This window comes from Poecilia reticulata, chromosome 10 (genome assembly GCF_904066995.2).
Source record: "Poecilia reticulata chromosome 10, P_reticulata-male-v2, whole genome shotgun sequence".
NCBI lineage: Eukaryota > Metazoa > Chordata > Actinopteri > Cyprinodontiformes > Poeciliidae > Poecilia > Poecilia reticulata.
The window spans coordinates 14,135,414-14,159,625 of NC_088839.1; the positions used below are offsets into that span (position 1 = coordinate 14,135,414).

A 24,212-nucleotide genomic window follows, 5' to 3' on the forward strand; every position below is an offset into this window, starting at 1 on the left:
TTCTTCCACAGTGACATATAAGACTCATTGCTGGTCATCACAAATATTTGATGGGAGTTGTTGTAGCTAAAGGTGAAAAAACAAAACAGTAGTCAGAGATCAGAGAGAGTTACTTTTTCACATAAGGTTAGATTGATTTGAATAGCTTTTTTATTTAATATGTTAAAAATCATATCTTCAAAACTGCATTTTGTTGGACTTTTTTGGTTTATAGCTCTCCAAGATAGCATGACAGTCATGGGTGATGTATTTTACAGATATATTTCAGTTTTGGGCACTCTCCAACGCTAGATACGTTTTGTACTTAATTACCCGCGTTAAAATGTTTACACTTTCTCATTTAAATCTGTGCAATTTCCTGTTTAGCCGGATTAGATGTGAAAAGCAAAGATGCAGCTCAAATTGAAATGGAAAATCAGAATAAACCAGACTCTTTGTTCCATTGCTGCGTTTGATAACTTCTTTTTTTTTTTTTTTTTTATCTCTGCCCACATTTTTCCCCACTTCTAATCCCCTGCACATCCACTCAAACAAGGAAATGAAAACTTCTATTTGATTCCATAAATCCGTTTGGCACATAAACAAAGCCTCCTCTCAGTGTGTGATCCCAAGGAGAGGCAGTACCTCATCAAATTACCGCCGCTATTCATATCTGCCACCGCTCTAATGGAAGGACTTAGGTAAGAAAGCAATCCCATCTTTCCTCAACAGTCTTCAGCCTTTCTTAATTGTTCCCTGTTTGATGAGTGGATTAAATAGCCTCAAACATTTATCTCACAATGTGAGCAAGATTTAGCTCTCCTAGTGTAAACTAACATGGCACAAATGGTAAAATTGTCTAAACGACTTAATGCTCCGCCTTTGTGTCTTTGTCTTCATTTCTATGTTACTACCCACATGTTATTGGTGTTATTGTACGAGACGTGTTTGCAGCAGCCAGTCAGAGAGGGAAAGACATGATGTCATCGCAGGGTTCAGCTGTGGATCACAACCTTATAATCTTGTTATTGCAGGTACTCTGACAAACTCGTAGTTTTCGTATAGTTAAGGTGGTTTTACGCAAACGTTTAATGAGCAAGAATTCAGTTTGCAGTGGAGAAGGATGTGTCTACCTGCCAAGTCCATCTGAACTGAAGAGCCAGATGAGGAGCTCTGGAGGAGCTGCAGAGATCTGGAGCTCAGCTGGGAGAATCTGTTAACAGGAAAAGTATCAAGCATGAGGATTAATATAGAGGAGAGACAAAAAGGAAAGTCATTAATAATATAACTGAAGTTACATTGTAACTATATATGAACACAATGGGAAAAAAACAAAAAAAGCCACGTCACCTTGATGAAACATGGTGGTGGCAGCATCATGTTACGCTGCCTTTATTCAGCAGGGACAGAAAAGCTAATCGGGCTTAATGTGAATATGGATGACACTAAAAACAGGGCAGTTCTGGAAGAAAACCTTTTATTGGCTGAAAAATGAGAATGTGCTGCAGACATTAAAAAATGATGTACACAAATGCTCCTCATTCGACCCGACAGTTGAGAAAAATGGGGAAACCTTGTGTCTCTAGATGTGCAAAGCTGGAAACATGCAGAACACTTCCAGCACCACTTGGTTTCACAAAGTATCGATTTAGGGCTATAAAGAGAAATAAACCACGTTTTAGTTTTTTGAACAGGACAAAATCCTAAAATATCAATGGGTGTAAATACTTTTGCAAGACACTGAAATCACTCAAACATTTTTCATAAAAATTATAATTTCTCTGGACAAACAAGCCAACATAAACCATTCGAGTTGATTTTCTGTTTCTACCAACACTCGTTAATCTGAATTATAATGTTCAGTACAAATAAATAATACATTTGTATCACATCAATAAAATCTCCCGAAGCCTCACAGTATTTCAGATCACAAGACCTTACAGACCGATCCAACCATCTTAAAGAGGCTTTAACAAAGTGTTTAAACGTATTTAGACTTTTATTTCATGTACAATATTTCATACTGAGCACAAAATGGCATTTGTATTTGTTTGGCTACAAACACCTAGATTGATTAAGCCTTTGTGTGGGAGCCGAACAACAGGTGTCTTTGTGCATACAAGGCTGCAGCGGGCAGAAAACGGCCGGCGCTTTGGGTTTCATTCTTTGAAAGTGATACGGGTGAGCCGCTTTTCTCAGGCCTGGGCCCAGATCTGCTGTTGACGGACAGACCACCCAACTCTCGGTTCTTTTAGGCACAGAGTGGGGCCGCTCGCAGCAAAGGTCCCCCTGTCGTCGTCCTTTGGGAGGGAAATGGATGTCAGGGTCTCCCTTCAAAATCAAAACACCCTGGCCTCGCACAAATGGATAACACTGGAATACATTCAGAGCTTTACAAGCCTCCAACATTTGTCTCTCAAAACGTGACAGCAGCAGCAACAGGGTAAAAGTTAATCCCTGCTCTTTGTTGCAGTGCAGAGAAGTATCTTGTAGGGAAAATAGGACAGTGCGATCGAGTCGCCTCCCCAAAGATAAACGACATTTTTATGGTGATGGGTCCCCCTTCGCCTCCACACCAAAGTCCAGGGTGTCTCTGTTTCATTTTATTGTGGGAAATTTTATAGCAGGTTTCTGCCCCTAACTCTGATCACAATAAAAAATCCCCCCGGAGCGTAGCCGTGCCAGAGGAGAGGATGCCAGAGACTTTGTACATAGGTGGAGGACCAGCGCTTAGACTTAACCGACAGCAAGTTTTCGCCAAGAGTGGACTCTGTTCGAGACTAAAGCTCACACCCATCCTCTCCCCAACTAGAAAGATCTACATGTGACCGTTTAGAGGGAGAGCCAAGCCAGCAAATACGATCTCGCTGCATTTGCCCATTTGCTTCTTTTTATTGCTTCTTTTGATCACATTCGAATGTTTTGGATCAAACGCTTCTAATATTAGACAAACAAGCAGATTTTAAAATGATGATTTCATTTATTAAAGTGGAGAAGTTATATAAACCAACACGCCCTCATGTGAAAAACTTATTGCAATCCTTGGTAAATCATGAATAGACTGTGCTTAATCATAATTTCTGGAAAGCCAAGTTCAATTTGACCAGCTGTACTCAGGTCTGATGTCTCCCAGAGAAAAATAAAACCAGTCTGGCAGCTGGAAGTAGGTTAAAAGTCCTCAAATGTAACTAACAAGGATTACAGAACCATTTATAAAGCTTTAAGACTGCAGCAAACTACTGTAAAAACCCAATTTCTATCAATGGAAAAAACACAGAACCATTTTAGTAATTTGTTGGAATTACTAAAAAAGGACAACCACCTTAAGTATACCTTAAAATGACTTAAAAGACAACTACATAAAAAGGTGTCTTTTGGAGAAGCATAGTCAAAGTCTGAACTTAATGGAAAAACTTCTTCTGTGTTTGCTTTATATATTTTATTTAACTCGTAAAAATCAATTATAATGAAAAAAAAAAGGTGACAGCAACTCAAAGCAGAACTGTGGTGAAATTTTTACATTAATACATATCAAAGGCCACCAACTATAAGCAAAACTAAAATAACTTCAATGACAAGCGAAATCAAATCAAACTCTGTTTAAAATGTAACCAGCTATTAGGTTAAATTAGAAACGTTTCCACAATTGGCCATCTTGGTTTGGATAGTTTATTTTTCCCTTAATGAATTGAATAATAATTTGAAAATTTTTGTTTCATATTTTAAAAAAATTTCTAACGATCTACAGTTTGACAAAGCGAAAACAGAAGAAACCTGTTTTGTATCAAATACTTTTTCATAGTATTTGATTCATGGGTTGGATATGTAGATTTTTCTAGAAGCGCCAAGAGCTGCTTGAACGGGTCAAATCGAGCGGCTCCACCTCTTGTCTTGGCACATTAAGCTTTCTGTCTTCTTCCGGGAAACTCCACCATCTATCTGTATCGGAGATCTTTTTCTTTCTTTTCAGATGACATTTTGATAAATCCACAGTCACACCAGCACCCAGTTAGCACAATGATACAAGTGAAGTTTGTCTGGTGGAAAGGCTGGGGGGCCAGGGGGGGGTCAAACCCTGTAAGTCCAAATCCTAAACACATGTTCCCCCTCGATGCATGAGATATGAGATACTGATAATTACTTTCATGGCTGTTCTGAGGTGAGCTCTTATAAAACAACCCCCCCCGCCCCCCCGAGTTGAACCCGAGCCTCGTTTGTCTCTGATTGAACAGTTCAGCCAAGAAACAGCACGACTTGACCTCCACAAATTAAAACCTACCTTTGCAAAGGAGGAGAAAATGACAGTTGGCCTCCGTTTTAATGAAGTTTATGTCAGCCTAAGCATTTAATCCACGTGCCTATGAAAGCCCCGAGATGTTGTCTTTGAATCGGGGTAATCCGGCTTCCTCCCACTGATGTAAATCTATAAATCCATTGCCACGTACGGCATAACAGGGCATTAAACAACAGGGCTAAGAAGAAATCAAGGCTGTGATTAATTTTTCCTCTGAACATTTTTGTCAAAAATGCTTACTTCATAGTATATTTCATTCATTACTCAAACACATCTGGCCAACAGGTGCTGCGTCTGTTAAACATTGAGTGATTACGTTCCAGCAAGGAGGACCAAATGGAGAGCAGCGGAGGATAAGGCACTCTATCTTCTATCTGTGATGACATCGAGGCTCGGAGGGCTGTGTCGGCGTTGCTTGGTTTCTATAGACACAGCTCCAGCGCGTTGCTGTCAGTGCCCTTCCAACGCTCTGATTACCCCATTTCCAAGGGCCTAATCTCTGTAAACAATCCCTGTTTTCATTATCTTCTAAACTGATTACCCAGATGAATGTAACTTTCCAGCACTCGGGCTCAGACAGAAAAAAAAAAAAGGCCCCCCGACATATTGATGCCAGCTGTAGCTGTGCGACCTTACAGGAGGAATGAAGCTGATAGAGGAAAGTGTACTGGGGAGAAACATGTGCGACTAAGACATGCTTGAAAAGTATGACAGAAACTGGATCAGAAAAGATGTCGTGGGGAAACCTTTCAACCCGTTTGTGGTTTTGCACATTTTGCAGCTGCAGATTTAACTCATTTTATTACGTCATCCTCACAGTGGCTTGCAAAACTATTCATACCCCTTGCAATTTTTACAACAAGAAAAACTGAAAGTCCTTTTTTGGAGTGTGGAGGAGGGGTTGTTATGACTGACAAGGTAGGGCATAATTGTGAAGTGAAAGAAAATTATATATATATATTTTTTTTTTTTACAAATAAAAAATGTAGCATGAATTTCTGTTTTACTCTGATACACCTAAATAAAATTGAGTACGTCCAATTGCCTTCCCCAGATTAGTAAATATAGTAATGTAACCTTAGTATAAATATAAATCCAACTGTTCGGTGAAGGCCTGAGAAGGTTTTTAGAGAACAAACGGCGTCATGACGACCAAGGGACACCGCAAACAGGTCTGGGGGAATGCTATGTAAAAGTATAAAAGCAGGGCTAGGGTAAAAAAAAAAATGTATCAAGCTTTGACTTGAGCAATCTTCAATCCATCATCTGAAAATAGAAAGCGCATGGCATGACTGCAAACATGTCCGTGCCATTCCTATGACAAACTGGACCAGGAGCACATTAATCAGAGGCCCACAGTAGCTATGGACGAGTTGCAGAGGTTGGGAGAGTCTATCAAAACAACATCGGCTCGCACAAGGACGGAAAGCAAGAAGAAAGTCACTGTTGGAAGAAGTCCTGTTTGGAGGTTACCTCAAGAACATCTATGGGACCCAAAAACATGTCTGTTCAGATGAGACCAAAACTGAACCTTTTGACCTTTAAGTAAATCCAAGCAACAGTTCACTGTTGTTGTTTTCATGCAGGAGGATTTAATCTGCTGGCCAGTGACTTGATGCACTCAGGTTTCCCAAGATGAAAAACATTTGACCAGTTTTAACCCTTTCATGCGTGAATTATGATCCTTTGTGTCAGGATTTTTATTTTTTATTTTCTTATGGCATATTAAAAAAGGTAGGGGAAAAAAGTATTTTATTTTATTTAGGTGATCAATTGTAATTTTCATCAAATACAGAGTTGTTATTTGAAACATAAATCAGTAGTATTGTTCTTTAGGGGTTATCTGATGTCACAATATTTTTTACCTGCAAGAGTCGTCTACAGTAGAAGGAGGGACCGGGTCAGTTGGCATGGTTTTTGTTGTCTGTCGGCCATATTGGATTTAACAAAAATTATTTCTTGCATTTGTGGCCAGTAGTTGATAGTGTATTTTATGATGCATTAGTGTCCAGTGGTCTGTGTGCATTTACAACATAAAAGTCCACAAGAAGCACAAGAAAATGGCTTTTAGATGGCTGCCCACTGTAGTGACCACTATGCGTGAAAGGGTTAGTAATAAAAGAAACTTCTCTGCGTTGATTGAACTAGGATCAAATTGAACTGTACACACGTGTGTGACTGGACTGAATTCATTTTAATTTTTGTAAAAATTGAATTGAAAACTGATGGCAGCTGTAAAATTGGAGGAAATCGAATATTGCGCATGCCCCTAAAAACACCATCCACTGTGAAATGCTATGCTGGCAGTATCATGCCATCTGGATGTTATTCCCTCTTATTGTTGGTTTATCACTCACAACCCTGATAACATAAATTGAAGTTTGTTGTAACATGACAAAAGATGAAAAAGTCCAGGAGGTGTTAATACTTTTGCAAGGCCCTGTAAACCCTAGACATGCACACAATAAAATTTATTGATTTATGTCTTATCTCCCTCCCTCCTCTTTCTCTATCTGAGTCATTCGTGCCATTTGATATTAAACGTTCCTTTCCACCCGCTCTCCTCTCCCTTCCTCCCTCGTTTTTGGCCAAAGTCAGGGGAACGTTTGCCAGCACAAGTCTCCATCTGTTAACAAACGTTTCCAATATGTCGAGAAGGACATCTTGGCCCTCGGATTGCTCCATGAGGATGTGATGAACGCCGTGCACCTGTCTCTGCCTCCAGCCTCGGTTCTGGCAGCGAAGGCAGAAACTGTCTCAACCCAACAACTATTTGCCCCAACAACATCAAAGCCGAAGATGCTAAATTGGCTTGGAGGAGAACTATGAGTTTCTTCTGCTTTGTTTCCACTTTAACCCTAAAAATGCAAACCCTCTACTATGAATCCACCGATGCTTTTGGTTTCCTTCTGTATTTTCATTTATGACGAATTGGTTTAAGCCACTGAATGTTTCTGAACTGCATAATGTCAAGGGGATTTTATTTGTTTAGGTGCAGGCCTATGCAAACCTACTCTATTAATCTTTTCAGACAATAGATTATCTCCGTGAACATGAGTGTCCACTTAAGTCACCAACCAACCTGGGAAAAGCAGGGATGAAAAACACCAAGAAAAAAAAAGACGTCAGAAGCTGTGGCGGCCTTGATTACAGAGAGACGGAGAAAAGAAGTCGACCAATCACACAAGGAGAGTCAGAGCTGGACCTGGCTCCGCTTTTACATCGTGACTCTGAGGAATGTGGGGCGGGAAGAAAAATGACAACCTGCGTCACCCCGTTTTGAACTCCCCACTTTAATTAACTAATGTATCTCCATTTGTCATGGCGTGACATCGCATGGTTCTGAGGCAATCTGAAATGTTGGCTGAAGCTCTACGAGGGGAAAACACATCAGCACCCTCTACTGACGAGCCGGCCAGCTTCAGGGCCCCAGCGGACTTTGATTTCATTTCCTTTCATTTGCATGAAGGTTGCTCGTCTAATTATCTTCTTATGATGATGCAGCCACTGGGCTGCGTCTTAATAAGGAACAGATCCATAGCAGAGTGAGAAGACTGTGTTCTTCTGGATCGTAAAACTCAATATGGCTGTTTTTCCAAGGGCTTATAAAACTTTCATAAATCAGTTAATAAATAGCATCTATGCCTAGTATTCTTACCGTTTTTGTGCCAGCATAACTCTGTTGTTCAATACCCGCTAGAGAACATATGAGACGAGGTCATAAATTGTTTACTGCGACTTTCTAGAAGCAGCTCTTTATTTTATTTGACGCTTGTGAGATTGTCCTACAAATTAAGCTTTTAAAGTTCACTCCATAATCTGACAACTCTTCTGTCAACAGATTATCTACTGGCACAGATCACAGGAAGCCTGATAAATCACAGACAAATGAGGCCGAGTGTCAGCATGCTGGACCTGTGCTCTGGTTCACAGAGCATGGCATGGTGACTGCTATTTAAGGCAGGTAAAATGTTGCATTTCCCCCCATTTTGGCACAGAAACATCAGTGTATTTTCTTTTGATTTCATTTGAAGGACTAACAGCACACTTTTGTAAAGTTGCAGGAAGTCAGGAGTCTCATGGTATCTCGGGAGGAGCTACAGAGCTCCACGTCTCAGGTGGGAGAACCTATAGACAGAACAACCATTAGTTGTTCACTCAACAAATATGGCCATTTTGGAAGAGTGACAAGAAGAAAGAGATTATTGAAAGAAAGCCAGTTCGATGCTAGGACCTGATAAACATGTAGAAGAAGAAAACACTGTTTCTGAAATTTGGGGCAATTAGGGAAGGATCTGGGAATTGCAATCAATTCGACAAGTTAGTAAATGATTGAGTTTGGTTTTTCTAAATTCGTACATTCATTTTACTAGAAGAAAGAAAAATCCATCCATCGAGGGCTGGCATCTACTGTATCTCTAGTGATTATTGGGCGACAAGAGGCATTCACCTTGGACAGGTCCCCGGTCCATCACAGGGCAGCAGAGGATAAACAAAGATGCACACACACTCACACAATCTGATGGCAATGAAGAATAATTATTAAACCCAACAGTCATAGCTTTGGAGTATGGGAGGAACAAGGAGTACCCAGGGAGAACCCATGCATGCACAGGAAGAACATGCAAATTCCAGGAACGCAGAACCTTCTTTCTGCAAGGCAATAGTGCTGCATAAGCAGCTAGTGAAGCATTTAAATGTCATTAGTCAGTCTTTACTGCTGAGAACCCTTTACCTCTGCTGTAAAGCCCTTAATACCCCTGCTAGTAAGCAAGCAAATATAAACCCTCATTCCTGGAATCGGTCTAATTATAAATCCCTCTCTCCCACATCTGCCTGAACTACATCTGACAATAAATCAAATTAGCGAGGCTAAAATATTTCGGATATATTTGTCTCTTCTGCAGAAAGAAACCAGCTAAATATATATATTAAAAAAAAAAGTGCGGGGTAAAAGTTTGCGTCAGCCCTGAGATATTCTCAGATACGGGAAGCCTGGCCTTTTTCTTCTGTGAGTAACCGAACCTGCACCAGTATGTCACTGTCTCGCCGGCTAAACAAATTACTGCCTTTGATTGATCAAAGTTTATATAAGAGCAGGTATTTGATTTCAAAAGGCGAGGTTTGGGGCAGGGGTTGGGGTGGGGGTGGGCTAAAGGCACAGGCAGAGCGAGCAGAGAAGGGTGGAGGGAAGAGTAGAAAGGCTGAGCAGCTGGATTGCCATGTAAATAGCTGTGCAGATAGGTAGAGTTGGGCTCCGTGCCAAAGCCTCTACAAAGGGCTGCTAACATCTGTTTGAGGGTAGATTCCTGCTCTGTGTTGTAGTAAGAAAAATAGCCTTGCTCTGCGGGCCTGTTCCCTCATCATGATCACGCATATACACTCTGAAACCTCAGACTGCAGTCCTGCAGAGCTGAGAAAGTTGAGCTGTCGTTGCACCAGTGGGCAAGACAGACAGGTGGAACGTCACTCCGACCGCTCATCTGTGACCTCTCGCTCAAAAATCACGAACCGGTGAGAGCCAGACGCCAGGATCACACCCTGCACAGCCGTACAGATGTGCATTCACCACTCGAAATGTGGCTTCCATAAAAGGAAAAGCGTCTTAAAAAAAAAAAAAAAAAGAACCACCAGAGGGGTTCAAGCTAAAAAATATGACTTGTAGTGCTTCAGTTCAAGTCAGCTGTCTGATGAGAAGAGCAAAACCACAAGTTTGGAGTACGGATAATTAGCTGCTAAACCAAAATCTTCGAGACAAGAGTTCAAATATTCCTGCTACGGTTTTCCCTTTGAGTCAAAAAAAGAGAACATCTCTGTTGGTGTCATGACAAGGAGTTTTTTTTTTCCCCCTCCTATTCCAAAGACATATGCAAGCAATTTGTACAACAAATGTTGGTTTTAGACGCTGTTCTTTGCATACAAGTGGCTTCGCTAAACCTGGAGGGCTCCATTTGTTGGTGCTTGAAAGCAAAGCAAACAAATTAATTAACACTATCTTTACACGGGCCGGCCAAGTAAAGCAGGCGCTGAAATGCAACACCATTACCTAAATTCGCATGCATCTGTCTGTGTCTCCCCTCTCCCAGCCCCCGCCCCAACGCACACGGCGCCCTTGAACAAGGCCGGAGGACCACCTGCGTGAAAGTAGAGACCCTCTCTGTTATGTCTCTGCTTGGGAATGAAATAACACGGAATCCAGCTCTGCAAATAACTCACAGCGAAGATCATTTTCCACATGCTGCTTGACAAAAGGTAAAATAAGAACAGATGATATCCTCCCTTTCCCACTGGTCTGCAGCTAACTGTCTTAATGTAAAGTGGCGCAGCTCTGCTGGCCGGCGGACGTGGAGGGAGGGGCGGAGGGGCTCTGACCCCTTTAGTAGCCTTGTTAACCTGGTGGTAGCCGCTAACACTGAGTCAGCCCTTTTTCTACTCCCTGCCTTCTTAAGGCTGAGGTTAAGAGGGGTTCGAGGATCTGATCCCAGATCTGATGATTAGAAGAGACGGATTAGGAAAAGCTGGGGGGGCGGGGGGGGGGTTTGTCTTCTAAACTGGGCATTCATTAAAGATTAATGGCAAACACTGACTCTTCTGTTGCTATTATGGCAGATGTTGGAATGTGGAAATCTTTCACCTTTTTGGAGCAAATCAGAAGGAAAATTGAGCGCCCAAACCGTAAAGACTTTCGTAAACTGCAACAGCTGCAGGCATTCTGGATGTTTTATTCTGTATCTTGACATGAAAAGTTGAACTTTAGCCTCTCAATTTACCCCTCATCGTTACCTTATGTCATGCGTTTTGATAAAGTTTGAGAGAGTATTCACTACACTTAAACTTTTTCCACATTTTGTCAAGTTACAACAAACTTAGTTTCATTTTACTGGGATTTTTGTGAAATGGATCAACACAAAAGGTAGTGAATATGTCATCCAGAAATTGAGAGAAAATGATAAAAAAAAAATCTCTACATGTATTCCAAAAAACATATCTGAACGTTGTCTGCATTTGTACTCAGCCCCATTTACACCAAGAGTTGACACCCTACCACTGACTGTCCTCATAAATCACTGGAAATAGAGCACTGTGTATAGTTCAGACTCAGTATAAACAAATGTTCTGTGAAAATTCTAGGTTGTTTTTTTGTTGTTTTTTTTAGGGAATACTAGCGAATAAACAGATGGAGTGAAATATGTAATATTTAGGGGGAAAAATGTAAAAGAAATGGGAAAAAAAATAGACAGTACCGCCATGGGCACACTTTTCAATTGTAAAACATGGTAGTGGAAGAATCATGATAAATGACCTGTACTGGTATAGCACTTTATATAGTCTATTCAAAAGTGCAGAAAAAGAGCAGGGGTTTGTTTACAGGTCCAAATATTGCACTATATGTTGTTGGAATAGTTATTTTTTTACTTGCAGAAGAAAAAGGACTCATGGTTTTTAAAATCTATTAGAGGTAAAAATTTGAAAAAATTACATGCATTTTTATTCAACCTCTGTGAATAAATACTTTTGTTGAACCACCTTTAATTGCAAATTCATCCACAAGTCTTTCATGGTATGTCTCTTCCTGCTCAGACTGCATTTCCCCACCTCCTCACTCTTGACCAAAACATTTATGAGATTAGTTGGAAAATGAACATCCTTCACATGTTGCCACATATTTTTTTAGTTTGGATTTAGCTTTGCACTTTGACTGGACCAGTCTAAGAAATGAATATGCTTTTTGAACAAAAACCTTTAAACTGTAGATGTGGCTGCACGTTTAGCGCAGTTGTCCTGTTGGGGAGTGAACCTTCACCCAGTTTAAAGTATTTTGTTTCCAAATCAACTCTGACCAGCTTCCTCGTCTCTGCTGAAGAAAAGCGTCTCCGCAGCATCATGCTGCCAAAGTCATGTTTCAAATGAAGGTGTGGTTTAGATCGACATGCAAAGTTAGTTAAATAAATTGTGGGTCGGACAGTTAAATTTTGACTATATCTGACAAGAGCACCTCGTTCCACGTTTGGTGCATCTCGTTAGTGACAAACTGAAAAACCAAAGGTCTTGTGGTTTTCTCTCTGTTCAGCACAGAGAGTAAATTACACACAGGCGGACTCGGTTTACTAATTATGTGGCTTCTAAAGGAAGCATAAAGGGGTTAAATATAAATGCAAACAGACATTTTTTTCCAATTTTTGTTCTTAAAATATCTGACCGCTTGTATTCTTTTTCTCCCCCTTCACACTTCTAGACACATCCTCATAAATTACATCAAAGTTTGACAAAAGAAAAACCAAAAATGAGGACGGGGCGTGCTAACTTTTAAAGGCACTGCCACAGCTGCTTAGGTTTTGTTCCCAACCTGCCGAGAGGTTTCTTTACCGCAGTAACCAACTCCTCCTCCAGGCTTCATAATTGAGTCAACTGGCTCGGTTTCTCCAGGCAGACCTTGGCTCTCCTCTCTGAGGAGGACACATGTGAAGTTTGTCTAATCCAAACAAACAGGTGAGGCTCCTATTAGTCCCCAGTTCCCAATGCAAGTGTAACTTCATTTTCAGTGTGAACTCACTCTTAGTGACTCATGAGAGAGCAACTTCAAAGCCGCGGCCATGCGCTTGAGGTTATTCTCTTCTTCTCCGTATCCTCTTGCAGGTTCTCAGCATATGGGAACATTTTAACTCTTGGTTACTTTTTTTTTTAATTTGCAGTTATATATCTGCCATGTCATCTATTAAACATGACTGACCAGTAACAGATGTAGTTGTAATAGCCACAATGATAAAGGAATTAAAATTCAGCATGCCACTGTGAGGTGGGTTTTAGGTTTTGCATGAACTTGATGGACAGTGAGCAAAAATCAGAAGGAAGACGGGTTTCCTCCACCCCCCCCCCATTTTTGTTTCACTTTGCTCTTTCTTTGCCCCTCTCCTCCTCTTTCTCTAATCCTCCCAACCTACAGCTGAGACGAATCCTCCTTTCATCTTCCTCAGCAGCGAGGGCCCTGGTGTCTTTTCGCACAAAGCCTGACCATCGGTGACTCCTCGTCAACCCCTTGCCCAATTCATCAAGCGTGAGGCCCACGGGGCATCCATCACCCCCACCACCTTTCATATACCGCACCAGCTGAAAGCCACCGTCACTCCTCTGACTTCAATGCAGCCGTGACACACCCCTAAGATTTATAGTGGCATAATTAGTAGCAGTGAAAAAAGGCCTGCGTGCTTTGGAGGGTCCATCACCGTGTATTCCACTCTGAGCCACTAACATCTGCTTGAGAATAGACTGCAGCACCTCCACAAAAGTTGATAAATTAGCCCTAAACAAGAAGTCAGGAAATTCATCTAAATCCTGACGGTGACATCAAAACAATCACACACACTTAAAGCTCGCCTTCTCAGGCAGCGAGGCTCCGTCATAAATCCACGTTTCTCTGCAGGGAAGCAGCAGCAGCCCGCGATGAGCAGCCCTGAGGTGAGAACTCCCCCTCAGGACGGGGGTTTCGGAAAGCAGCTCGAAGGAGGTCTGAAATAACACGCTAATAGTTAAATGGTGCTTGTTGATGTAATCACGCCCTCCTCCCATCAGGACCCGCTGTCACCGATATCCAAGGAGCGGCGAACTAATTAAAACACTCCTGGAGTTTGTTTTCGTTTGGATCATCACGCAGAAATAAAGGCCTCGACAAAACAGCTGTGTTTTTCTTCTTCTTTTTTTTTTTTTTTTTTGAAACTTCACAAACACATGTTGGAACTTGTTGTCCCATTGTGCACAGAAGAAGTGCAAAAATCCCCAATCAGTCATAAATTATGATTATTATATTAGTCCTGTTATGGGTTTCTTAGTGCTCCCTTTCATGTGCATGATGGCACAGATCAAACATTCTTATCCAACAACACTAACTCTCATTTTCTAAAAAAAAAAAAAAAAAAAAACTAAAAAAAAAATCTTGTGTTCTCAATTTTCATGTGTTTGACCCTTTTTTGAAGCTCATTTAAAATCTCTGCTCTAAATTTCATCTTAAAAGCATTCAAGAACATTTTGCCATGTTACAAACACACATCTGAATGTATTTCATGAGCCAGCTTTACTCCAATATCCTAACTAAGTGCAATAAAATAAAATAAGAGTCCACCTGTTTATAGTTTAATCTCAGGATGATTACTGCCGTTTTGTAACAGCATCGGAGTTTTGAGCATTAGTGAACAATGGCATCATGGAGACAAAAAAAAAAAAAAAAACACAGAGCAGACAGGTCGGGAGGAAAGAATCTAAAAGAAGCCATGTTGTTAGTTTGTCACAAACCAGGGGCCAAAAGTGAACATGAGGATCAATTAGACCAAAGCTGAACTTTCTGGCAGAAAACTGACGCTACATCTCACTCTGACAACACAATGTTCACTGTGAAACATGGTGGTGGCAGTATTAGGCTGTGGATATGGCATTTTTTGTCCAGCAGGGACAGAAAACATGATGGGAGTTAAAGATAGATGGAGGTCAGTTTATGCCAATCATAGAAAAAACATCTGACAGAATCTGCAAAAGCTTGGTCTCTTTTTCCTTCCAATTCACAATCACTATGTCTAGAAAATACCTTACAATTTGTTGCTGTGAAAAAATGTAAGCTGTGGAAGGGAGTTGAATGCTTTAGCGAGGCACTGCCTTTGATAGATTCAGTGCTTTTTTTTTATTATTCGAAAATTAACTAAAGACATTTCTGTACAGTCAGACTAAATTCTGCACATCATCAGAATCTGGATTTTCCTCGCCTGCCCCACACCTCCTCGCAAGAAGTCAGTGGTTTAAGCTGCTGGCTTGCTGGAGCTTACTGCAAACTGCGTGCAGAGAGGGTAAGAAAGCACCTGCTTCCAGCGAAGAGGTGGGGAAAATGCTCCCGTGAAAAGCTCCAACTTGCAGTGCTTGGTCCCTCAAACGTGTGCGCAGGAGGTTGGATTACTGTGAGCGTGTGCACAGGTTACTTTGATAATCCTTTCATGTAAATGTTTCTATTGCGGTTTTCCTTTTTTTTCCCCACCCCATTAAGCCAGGATTCTGACCCAAAAGCCGACATAAAGAAGGCTCGGCTTCAGTGGTTGAATGGGGCTGATGGGGTTAGCGGTTAAATAGACGCAGTCAGTTGATATGTGTGCGTTTTCATCATGATAGTTTCCACTTCTGCATCTGCGCCGCAGTTTAATGGACCGCCGCGTGTGTTGCCAGGTTTTTCTGCCACTGGACGGGCGCTGCGGTTTTAACAGACAGCGGAAAACCGCAAAGACGGAAGAGCATACACTCTGGAGACATTTCTGCCCATGGATTGAAGTGATCGGATCATTTAAATAAAAAAGAACTTTCTATAAGAAGAGCGTTGAACTAATTTGTGTCATGAGTTGCAAAAAGTTGGTCTAAAAGTGAAGATTAAGTAAAGCAAACTGATGCGCGTAAGAAGGGATGCCAGCCAGGCGTGGCTTGAATCTGAGTGTCCAATGTGAGAATGCGTGGGGAGTATGTATATATTAGAGTCTTTCCATTTGATAAACACAGATATCAAACTCATGATTAAAGCAAAGGACTATCAATAAACTGAGAGGACTTCCCTGACTTTGGAGGAGCACGGCGCGCCGGGGACGCTCTTTTTTTCCTGCGTGCATGGACCGGACTTGTGTGTAAACTTTTCTCCCTCCGCAAGTCGCTGCACATACATCTCAAATGCCTTCGCTTAATGTGACAGCTGTGCAAACGATGGCAGAGGTCGGGAGTTTTCTGGGGACGCTCGACTTGGATTTACAGAGCTTCCCTGCGCTGGCAAGCGCGCCCTTGTCGGAGTCTCCGGCGGGGCTGAGCGAGCGGCTGGGGCAGATCGAAGGCAGGCTGCAGCAGGGGTCGCCCACAGACTTCGGCCACCTTAAGGGGATCCTGAGGCGGCGTCAGCTCTACTGCAGGACTGGCTTTCAGCTGGAGATATTCCCCAACGGCACCGTGCATGGGACACGGCAGGACCACAGCAGATTTGGTGAATTTCTTTGGCATTTAGGGTATTTGTAGAAGTTTCGTTTCATTTCATTTATCGTTTTAAATGTTTTTCCCCCTTAGTTAAAGTCTCACCGTTTGGAAGCTCGTTTCGTTTTTGGCTTGTTTATACTTTTATTTATACGTTTATAGATTTCCTTAACTTTAGACACTTTTATTATTGTATTTTTACACATTTGAATGTGGTTGGAAACATTTCTGTTTAAGTAGATAGAGATTTATTAGTTTCATCTTGTAAAAAACAGTCCCATGTTCTGGATATTAGTTTCTTTTTCGCCGGCGGCGCATCCTCCTCGGTGAACTCGCTCGTGCTGAACAGCCGCGCGGCTTTTTCTAGAAATCTCTGCGCTCGCGGGCACCCGGGAGCAGGTGTCCCCCTCGACACTTTAAATAAAGTGTGCGCGTGCGCGTCTCCGTGACAACTTGGATTGGAGCTTCAACGCGTGCGCGTGCCAGTCCCCCTCTGATAAGCCCGTTCCGTTAATAGGCAGACTATTTCACATGTTTTGAGGCACAGCTGTTGTTTTCTCGCAGGGCCAAAGCCCGGGTGTCACCTGTGAAATAAAGTCTGTCTCGGCTGCTGGGGGTCACAGGGCAGAGACTCGCACATGTCCAGGCGCCGCATGTGTCACAGGTGCGGGCCGGGCGGCTCGCTCGCTGCGGGACAGAATAACTCCGAATTAAAGCGTGACCACCGCGGAATCCAAGCTACGGTTTAATGTTCATGCTTGAGCCAAAAAATAAGTCGGTGTTTTACAGGGGATGGGTGGTCCGCGTGTTTGTCTCTGTCTGGCTTCACTTAAAGTTAAAGAGAGAAAAAAAAAAAAAAGAAGAAAGAAGGGAGGAGAGAAAGAAAGAAAATGCAAGGTCGTCCTCGCTGCGCCAAGAGGAGACTTTGATTAGAGGATATGAAACACACTCTCTTAAAAAAAAATTAGAGGGATGATCTCTGTCATCTGATGAGGTCGGAGAGATGGAGGCCAGGTGGCTGGAAGAGCTGGCCTCTGCCAGTCACAGCAGCCAGCTGGATCCTCTCTGAGTAACCTCTGCATCACAACACCCAGTGGCTTTTAATTTTACCACTTGTCTCCCTGCCTTTGAAGTTGCCTTCACTGTAACCATCTACAAGCTTCATTAAAGTGTCTTCCCCGGCTGTGCTAGAAGTCCCTGGGGAACATCGGGCTTTACAGAAAACCTCACGTCATTATGAAAGAGCAGAAAGAAGTTAGTCATAGCAGTTAAGGGAAAGGCACTGCAATCGATGAAAAACAAGTTACATTTTTATAGTACTAGTTTAAGTATGACAGTCTTACTTATTCATCGTAGTGTTTTTCCAGCTTATTTTTCACTTATTTTCTCAGTCATGACATTTAAACTTAGCGATTATCACAATATAAGCTGTTCTGCTTCTGATGAGTCCGACTCTTGAAAATAGAATAATAATATTCAGAGGAAATGATGAACCTAGCAGTTCACACTGATGACAGGAACTGTTATTGGGGGTCACAGGTTAGTCAGTAACATGATTGTAACAATTTGAACATCTGTTTTACTGAGGTAGATTTTTATCAGTATTTGTGAGTGGGAAGTTTAACTTTTGAAGACACCTAACAAATTCAAAGCAGTATTTAAAGTGTATTTCCCAAATAAAGTTAGTTACATTTTATCACATTTTAATATTGTCTGATAAATTAGTTTCTAAATATTTGGTTCTAAATACATTTATGCTTTACAAATAGGCAATATTTGTCAAGTTATGCTTTGCTACTTGAATTAATGCAGAATCTCTTCCTTGATTTTCAAAGAGGCCGTTTGGTTTGTCTTCCAAGTTACCAGAAGACAAAAAAAAAGAACTGATTTGGTATTAAAGCATGTGACATGAAATCTATTCCAACAAAGCAGAATGTAAAACATTCTTGTTTTAGTTGACAATAACTGTTCTTTGGCCAAGTCTGTCTTTAGTTTGAAAAGCCAACTTGGTAAATTTGACTTTACCATCAACACTGATGCTAAAACCAGTCTAAACACAATGCCACTGAAATAGTAATCATGGTTTTTAAATGTACTTCAAAACATTGCATTCAAGCATATCTTGACAATGACGACCAAGATGTGTCGTTCATCATCAATACATCCGAGTCAGAGCTAAGAGGTATACTAGCAAGTTTGCTGTTCATTAGCAACAGCTGCCTGAAGTTTTGACTTTAACATTAGTGCTGTCACTAAACTATCGAAAGCTGAATATAATCTAAAATTCTTTCAACACAGAAGCTCAACCAAAACTAATTGTAGTTCATAACTTTTACTAAGTACTGTACTGCATTAACTCACATTACACTCCATAAACATGTCAATGTTATAGTTGTCTGCTGGGAATAGTGATTGACTGAACCAAAATGCAGATAAATTCTACTAAAATTGTCGCAATAGGATTAAGCTTCCAAAAATATAGCTAACTTTGTAACAGTTTAGCCATTTTCAACCAAGTTAATGTCCTCAATTAAACTGAAATAACCAGTGTTATATCAGACAGAAACAACTTGTAGTAATGGGAGGAGATTCCTAAAATTATTACAGTGGTTCTGTGTGCTTCTGCTGACATATCGGTGTGTGTGTGTGTGTGTGTGTTTTTTTGACCTCAGGTATCCTGGAATTCATCAGCCTGGCAGTGGGGCTGGTCAGCATCAGAGGGGTGGATGCTGGACTCTACCTGGGCATGAATGAGAAAGGAGAGCTCTATGGATCGGTGAGTTTCTACTGATAAAAAACAGAATCCCACTCTATACAAACCCAAACCTCCAGCTGGGTTCCTAAACATTTTTTTAACGACATAATTTCATACCATTCCGTACAAATTTCCACTTATTGGTTCTTGTAAAGCAGTTTTAAGGCATAAATATTCTGTTTTAAATTATGCAAAGTGGATGGACGATACAATTTGAGATAGAATAAAGCCTGAAAATTGTTTCTCCATTCTTATCAAAGATACTTTCAAGGTTGTCTAGGAGCCGTGTGGTGTTAAACACACCATGTTCTTGTCATGCTTTGAAAATGTCCTTTTCTTCATTTATTGGGTCTAGTTTTCTAAACAGAATCAAAGCTTCTTTATATCTTAATCAAAGCTCCCATGTGGCTAATGGTGAAACCGCAGCGAGACAAAACAAGCGTGTGTTCCTTTCTCTTCATGGTTGTTCTTTATCTGCAAAGGGTTCAAGGAGGATACAGACCCTGTGTCTTCCTATAGTTTTTAAATATGTCACAAAGAGGAGAGAGAAGGGTCCAGAATCACTTTGGATGTAAATGTGGTCAAGCTTCCTCCTCTGGTCGGTGTACATCCTCAGTTCTCACACATACCTCAAGACAGGGACATAGGGAAGGGAAGAGATAAAAGCAGTAGAGGGGAAGTATGCTAGGGCAATCCTGTATCAGGTGTCCCGGGGCATTACCTGGGGGCCTCTCGTGGGCCGGCCCCGGCTCTCATCGTTTTTGAAAAGAGGCTACCTTTAAGTAGGCCATTATGCTGGAAGTGCAGATATTGTTACTGCACGTTATCGGAGTCTGGCATCCTGGGGGGTTGGCCCTGAGAGAAGGGTGTGGGTGGAGGTCGGAGGTGGTGGTTTGGAGGGGAAATTGCACACCTGACTGAGTCACCTGACTGACAGGAGGGGAGATGTCGACATGTCTGTCTGGATGCGAGAGTCCAGGAGGCGGGGAGGGGAAGCTGAACAGGTAGAGGGGTGCTTCCGTCCCACAAGCAGCAGACCTCAACGAGCTTTTGATCCGATGAGGTGTGTGTGCATGAGGGTGTGTGTCAGCATGGAGCTGGCCCAGTCATGTGCCCTTTAGGCTGTGTTTACAGACAACAGCCTTCCTGCACAGAGCAGCCAAGCACAGCCTGAAAGCCAATCATCGAGATTGCTTCAGCAGTTTTGTAGAAGTGAAGAGTCGTAAAGGCAGCACATGCAACCCTGGTGGGAAAGAGAGGGCCGCAAAGACAGACAGCTCCGATGTCTGTCATGTTCCTCATACTTTTAAATTCATCCTTCTCCCTCTCTCTCGCCTGCTGGACCTGCAGCCATTGCTCATATTGCTCTGTCAGTGAACATTGAAGCTTTTTAGTATGTTGGTATGCCGACTGTTCTCGTTGCATCACAGGGAGGGAAATGATTCTCCATGCACAGCAAGAGGTCAGCAGGTCTGAGGAGTGAGAGTGGAGCGTAAAGTGAAAAGCTGCATGTAATGATTTCCCCTCTTTTTTTCATAATGAGCTCCAGCCCAAATGAGCTTGTACTGCTTTGTTTTAGCTTTTCAATGAGTTCATGTCAGGAGTGGAAACTGTGGGGATCTCACACACCTTGAAGCTTCTCATCTTAGTTTATTTCTACAAACTTCACTGCATGCCAATGATTTAGAAGAAAAATTCTACATGGATTTTGACTATTTTTGTGAACAAAAATCTGTAAATACAGCACATGTTTAGAGCAACTCTTTTTTTCTCCAATAGCCTTTAACAAGGTCGACTGCAAATGACTAACAATTTAATCTCAGCATGAAACTATCTGGTCTGTGAAGGCCTCAGAAAAAACAGGGAACAAACAGCATCATGAAGACCGAGGAGCACAGCACACAAGTCAGACAGAACGTTATGGAGATGTTCAAGGCAGGATTAAGTTATAAATTAATATTCTGAAGTTTGACTATTTCAACCCTGCTTCATCAATTGTCTGGAAATCTCAAGATAATGGTACAACTTCAGCCTTACCAAGATGTGGCCATACAAAGGAAAGAAATAACCAGAAAACGGATAAGTGACCCATGGTAACTTGAAAAGTTACCTAAGTTGAAGTGTCTGTAAACCAGACAGCCGTGAGCTTTTATAAAAGAAAGGAATAAGAAGTCTAGTTGGAAGTTATCTACAACCATATAGAGACCAAGGTTGAAAATTCTGGTAAAATTCATTGTGCGACTTAAAACCACATGTTAGTTTTTAGTGCCATGGGGACACCATCCCCTTGGTTGGTGTTGGCAGCATCATGCTGTGGGAAAGCTTTTCTTCAGCTGAGACAGAGTTGATGTATAGATGAATGGATGAATCAGGGTCTTCAAATCCAGAACTCTGTGACTTTTAGTCCCTGGTCCAACTCGCCTGAAGCAAATGACTGAATTACCTCCTCTGTGTTTATTTAAGCTTTCCATATCTTGCTAAAATCCTGCTAATAACTTGATTATTTGACTCAAGTGTGATGAAGCAAAGACGGGTCTATAAGTTGCAGGACATTGGCTCTCGAGATCCGGATTGAAGACTCCGGTTTTATACCGAAGCATATTTATGTTTTATTATGGCCCAGTTAAAGTAAAGGAAATGCACAACTTTTTTCCTTAGTTATGCTCCACTTTGTGTTGCTCTGACACATAAAATCCCAGTGATTTTATGTGTCACATTGCAGTTACATTAAACCTAGTGACTGCAAGGTGAAGAAGTGAAAACTGTGAACATCATTTCTGTCTGTTCTCTTGGGCTAACATCATGTTTCCTGTTCTGCAGAGTAAACTTACGGCAGAGTGCGTGTTCAGGGAGCATTTTGAGGAGAACTGGTACAACACCTACGCTTCGACGCTGTACAAGCACACGGACACGGGACGCTTCTACTACGTGGCATTAAACAAGGACGGATCACCCAGGGAGGGTGGCAGGACTAAGAAACACCAGAAACTCACCCACTTCTTGCCACGTTCGGTGTAGATGGGGAAGATGCCTCAGGCGTACAGAGATCTGCTCCAGGACAGGTGACCAGCGCTCACACTGGGAGAACTGGTTACATCTGGAGCCCCAGAGATAAACAAAGTCGAAGAGGCGGAAGACTAGAGAGGGGGGGGGGGGTGTTGTGGATATTCTGGATCTTTTGGAGAACTGTTTACCCCTGAGCTCTCACGGAGGTCACATGTGACCAGGACATAAACATTCAGCTCAATCCTGGATGTCTTTCGTCTGCCTCGGCTTTGGACTTCAGCGAAGAGGAGACCGTTTCCTCTGTGGAGGACTGAGCAGCTGGGGGTGAATCAGGAAAACCAAACCAAGATGCCAGGGGTTTTTTTTGTTACCCCCCCCCCTCGCTCCCCTCGCATAGACACTTGAGTGATATGCAACAGCACAGAGTGGGGGCTTCTTGTGTGTTAAAGCACAAACCTGAAAAACTAATTCTGGTGGCTAGAAAAGCTCCAGGAAGTTCCCTTTTTAGGATTGCTGCAGACATTTCTGATATGACATGCAAAAAGGGTCTGGCTTGCTAAATTTGGTATAATCAGGTACTTCACAATCTGTACGCAGATTAAAAACTACCACAAGGCGAACGTCACAGATGGAAAAAGAGGGCAACATCTTTGCAATGACTGTAGGCCTGATGAAGCACTTACCTAAACATCCAAAGTCCCAGCTGTGGGTCTGGTTTGAACCTAAACATCACATTCATCACATTTAAATGAAAGCGTAAATTCAGTAGGCTCGGGACGTAAGCACTTCACCGACTGCGGTTTAAAGGAATAACAGATAGGTTTGGTTAAAGAGTGGCGACTTGTAATGTTCAGAGTGCGGCGAACATTATTAAAGAAAGAAAAAAAAAAACATGCAAGCGTCTTGAGGTGTACATATGGGTGTTCCTATTTATGAGATGTACAATATATTTATTTTCTACATATAAAGTATAAATGTAAATCTATATATTTATTTATTGCAAAGAGTTTATTTTGTAATGAACGTGAAGATATTTGGACTGCAGATTCTACTGAAATGAGGCAAAAAAAAAAGAGTGAAGAACTGCAACAGACATGACAATAAAATTGTCCTGCTATCGAGAACTTACTGTGAGAGACCATTTTTGCTTGGATTAAAGTGTGATGTACTAATTAAAACCAGATATATTATGTATGAGGAAGTGTTATTCATTGTATTTTCAAACAGTGCTAATTATCCATTATATTTTTTTAAGTCGGTTTCTCTATTCTTGGTAACTTTTTCCAACATAAATGCAAAAATTTTATTTAAAATTACACCAAATGCTTGTACTCTGCTCAGGTTTTAAATATGTAACCGCAGACTACAGTTCTGTGATTTCTTTAACACTTAAATGTTTTAGATCATAAAACAAATTGTGATAGCCAGACAGAATGTGAGTACATCTGAAAAGCTGTTCTCAAATCATTTCATTTTACGCTCACCCTCTCAGATCTGTAAAGTTAAGAAATCACTTAAAGAGAACCCAACAAAATTAGTAAGGTTTAATGATATCAAAAAGTAACGCATCATGTCATCCTACTGGCCTACAGAAATTAAAGATCCATCAGCCTGGAAAGCCATTTCCAAAGCCTCAATAAAGCCACAGTGAGGCCCATTCTCCACAAATGGAGAAAACATGGGACAGCGGTGAACCCTCTTAGGTGGGGCCAGCATATCAAAATTCACAATTCAACAAGAAGAAGAAGAAGAAAAAAAAAAGAGTGGGCTAAAATGGCCTCCTTGGGAGAGTTCCAAGGTAAAAAATACTGCTGACTGCAAAGAACACAAAGGTCCAGCCAACATTTGGTAAAAAGCATATTGATGGTCTCTAAGAATTGAGGAAATGGTTTTTCTGTTGACTGAGGAGACAAAATATGATCTAACTGGATGTTGCAAGTCTTGTTACATCTGGACATCATACAGACTCAGGCACGGTGGTGGCAGTGTGGTGGTCTGGGGCCGCTTTGCTACTTCAAGATCTGGATGATGTGCAGTCATTAACAGAACCATGAATTATGCTCTCCAACATAAAACGATGCAGGAGAATGTCTGGCCACCTTAAGACCGTAAAGTCGGGCACATTTTAGTCATGCTGCGGGACAATGATCCAAAGTAAATCTGTGGCTCAAAATAAAAGAAAATGTAAGTTTTGGA

At 41.6% G+C, this 24,212-nt stretch overlaps 1 protein-coding gene and 1 long non-coding RNA gene across 2 annotated transcripts; both read left to right on the forward strand.

The window, feature by feature from the left end:
- Positions 1 to 7,963: 7,963 nt before the first annotated feature.
- On the forward strand, positions 7,964 to 14,419 carry LOC145553024 (uncharacterized). Its single transcript, XR_014089199.1, has 4 exons — positions 7,964 to 8,237; positions 8,332 to 8,391; positions 10,360 to 10,525; positions 12,510 to 14,419. It is a non-coding gene; the product is annotated as an uncharacterized LOC145553024 (long non-coding RNA).
- Positions 14,420 to 14,863: 444 nt separating this feature from the next.
- fgf16 (fibroblast growth factor 16) lies at positions 14,864 to 23,208 on the forward strand. Its single transcript, XM_008420066.3, has 3 exons — positions 14,864 to 16,268; positions 18,928 to 19,031; positions 21,831 to 23,208. The coding sequence occupies exons 1-3, from the start codon at positions 15,965 to 15,967 to the stop codon at positions 22,026 to 22,028; spliced, it is 606 nt and encodes a 201-aa protein (XP_008418288.2). The 5' UTR covers positions 14,864 to 15,964; the 3' UTR covers positions 22,029 to 23,208.
- The last annotated feature ends 1,004 nt before the right edge of the window (positions 23,209 to 24,212 follow it).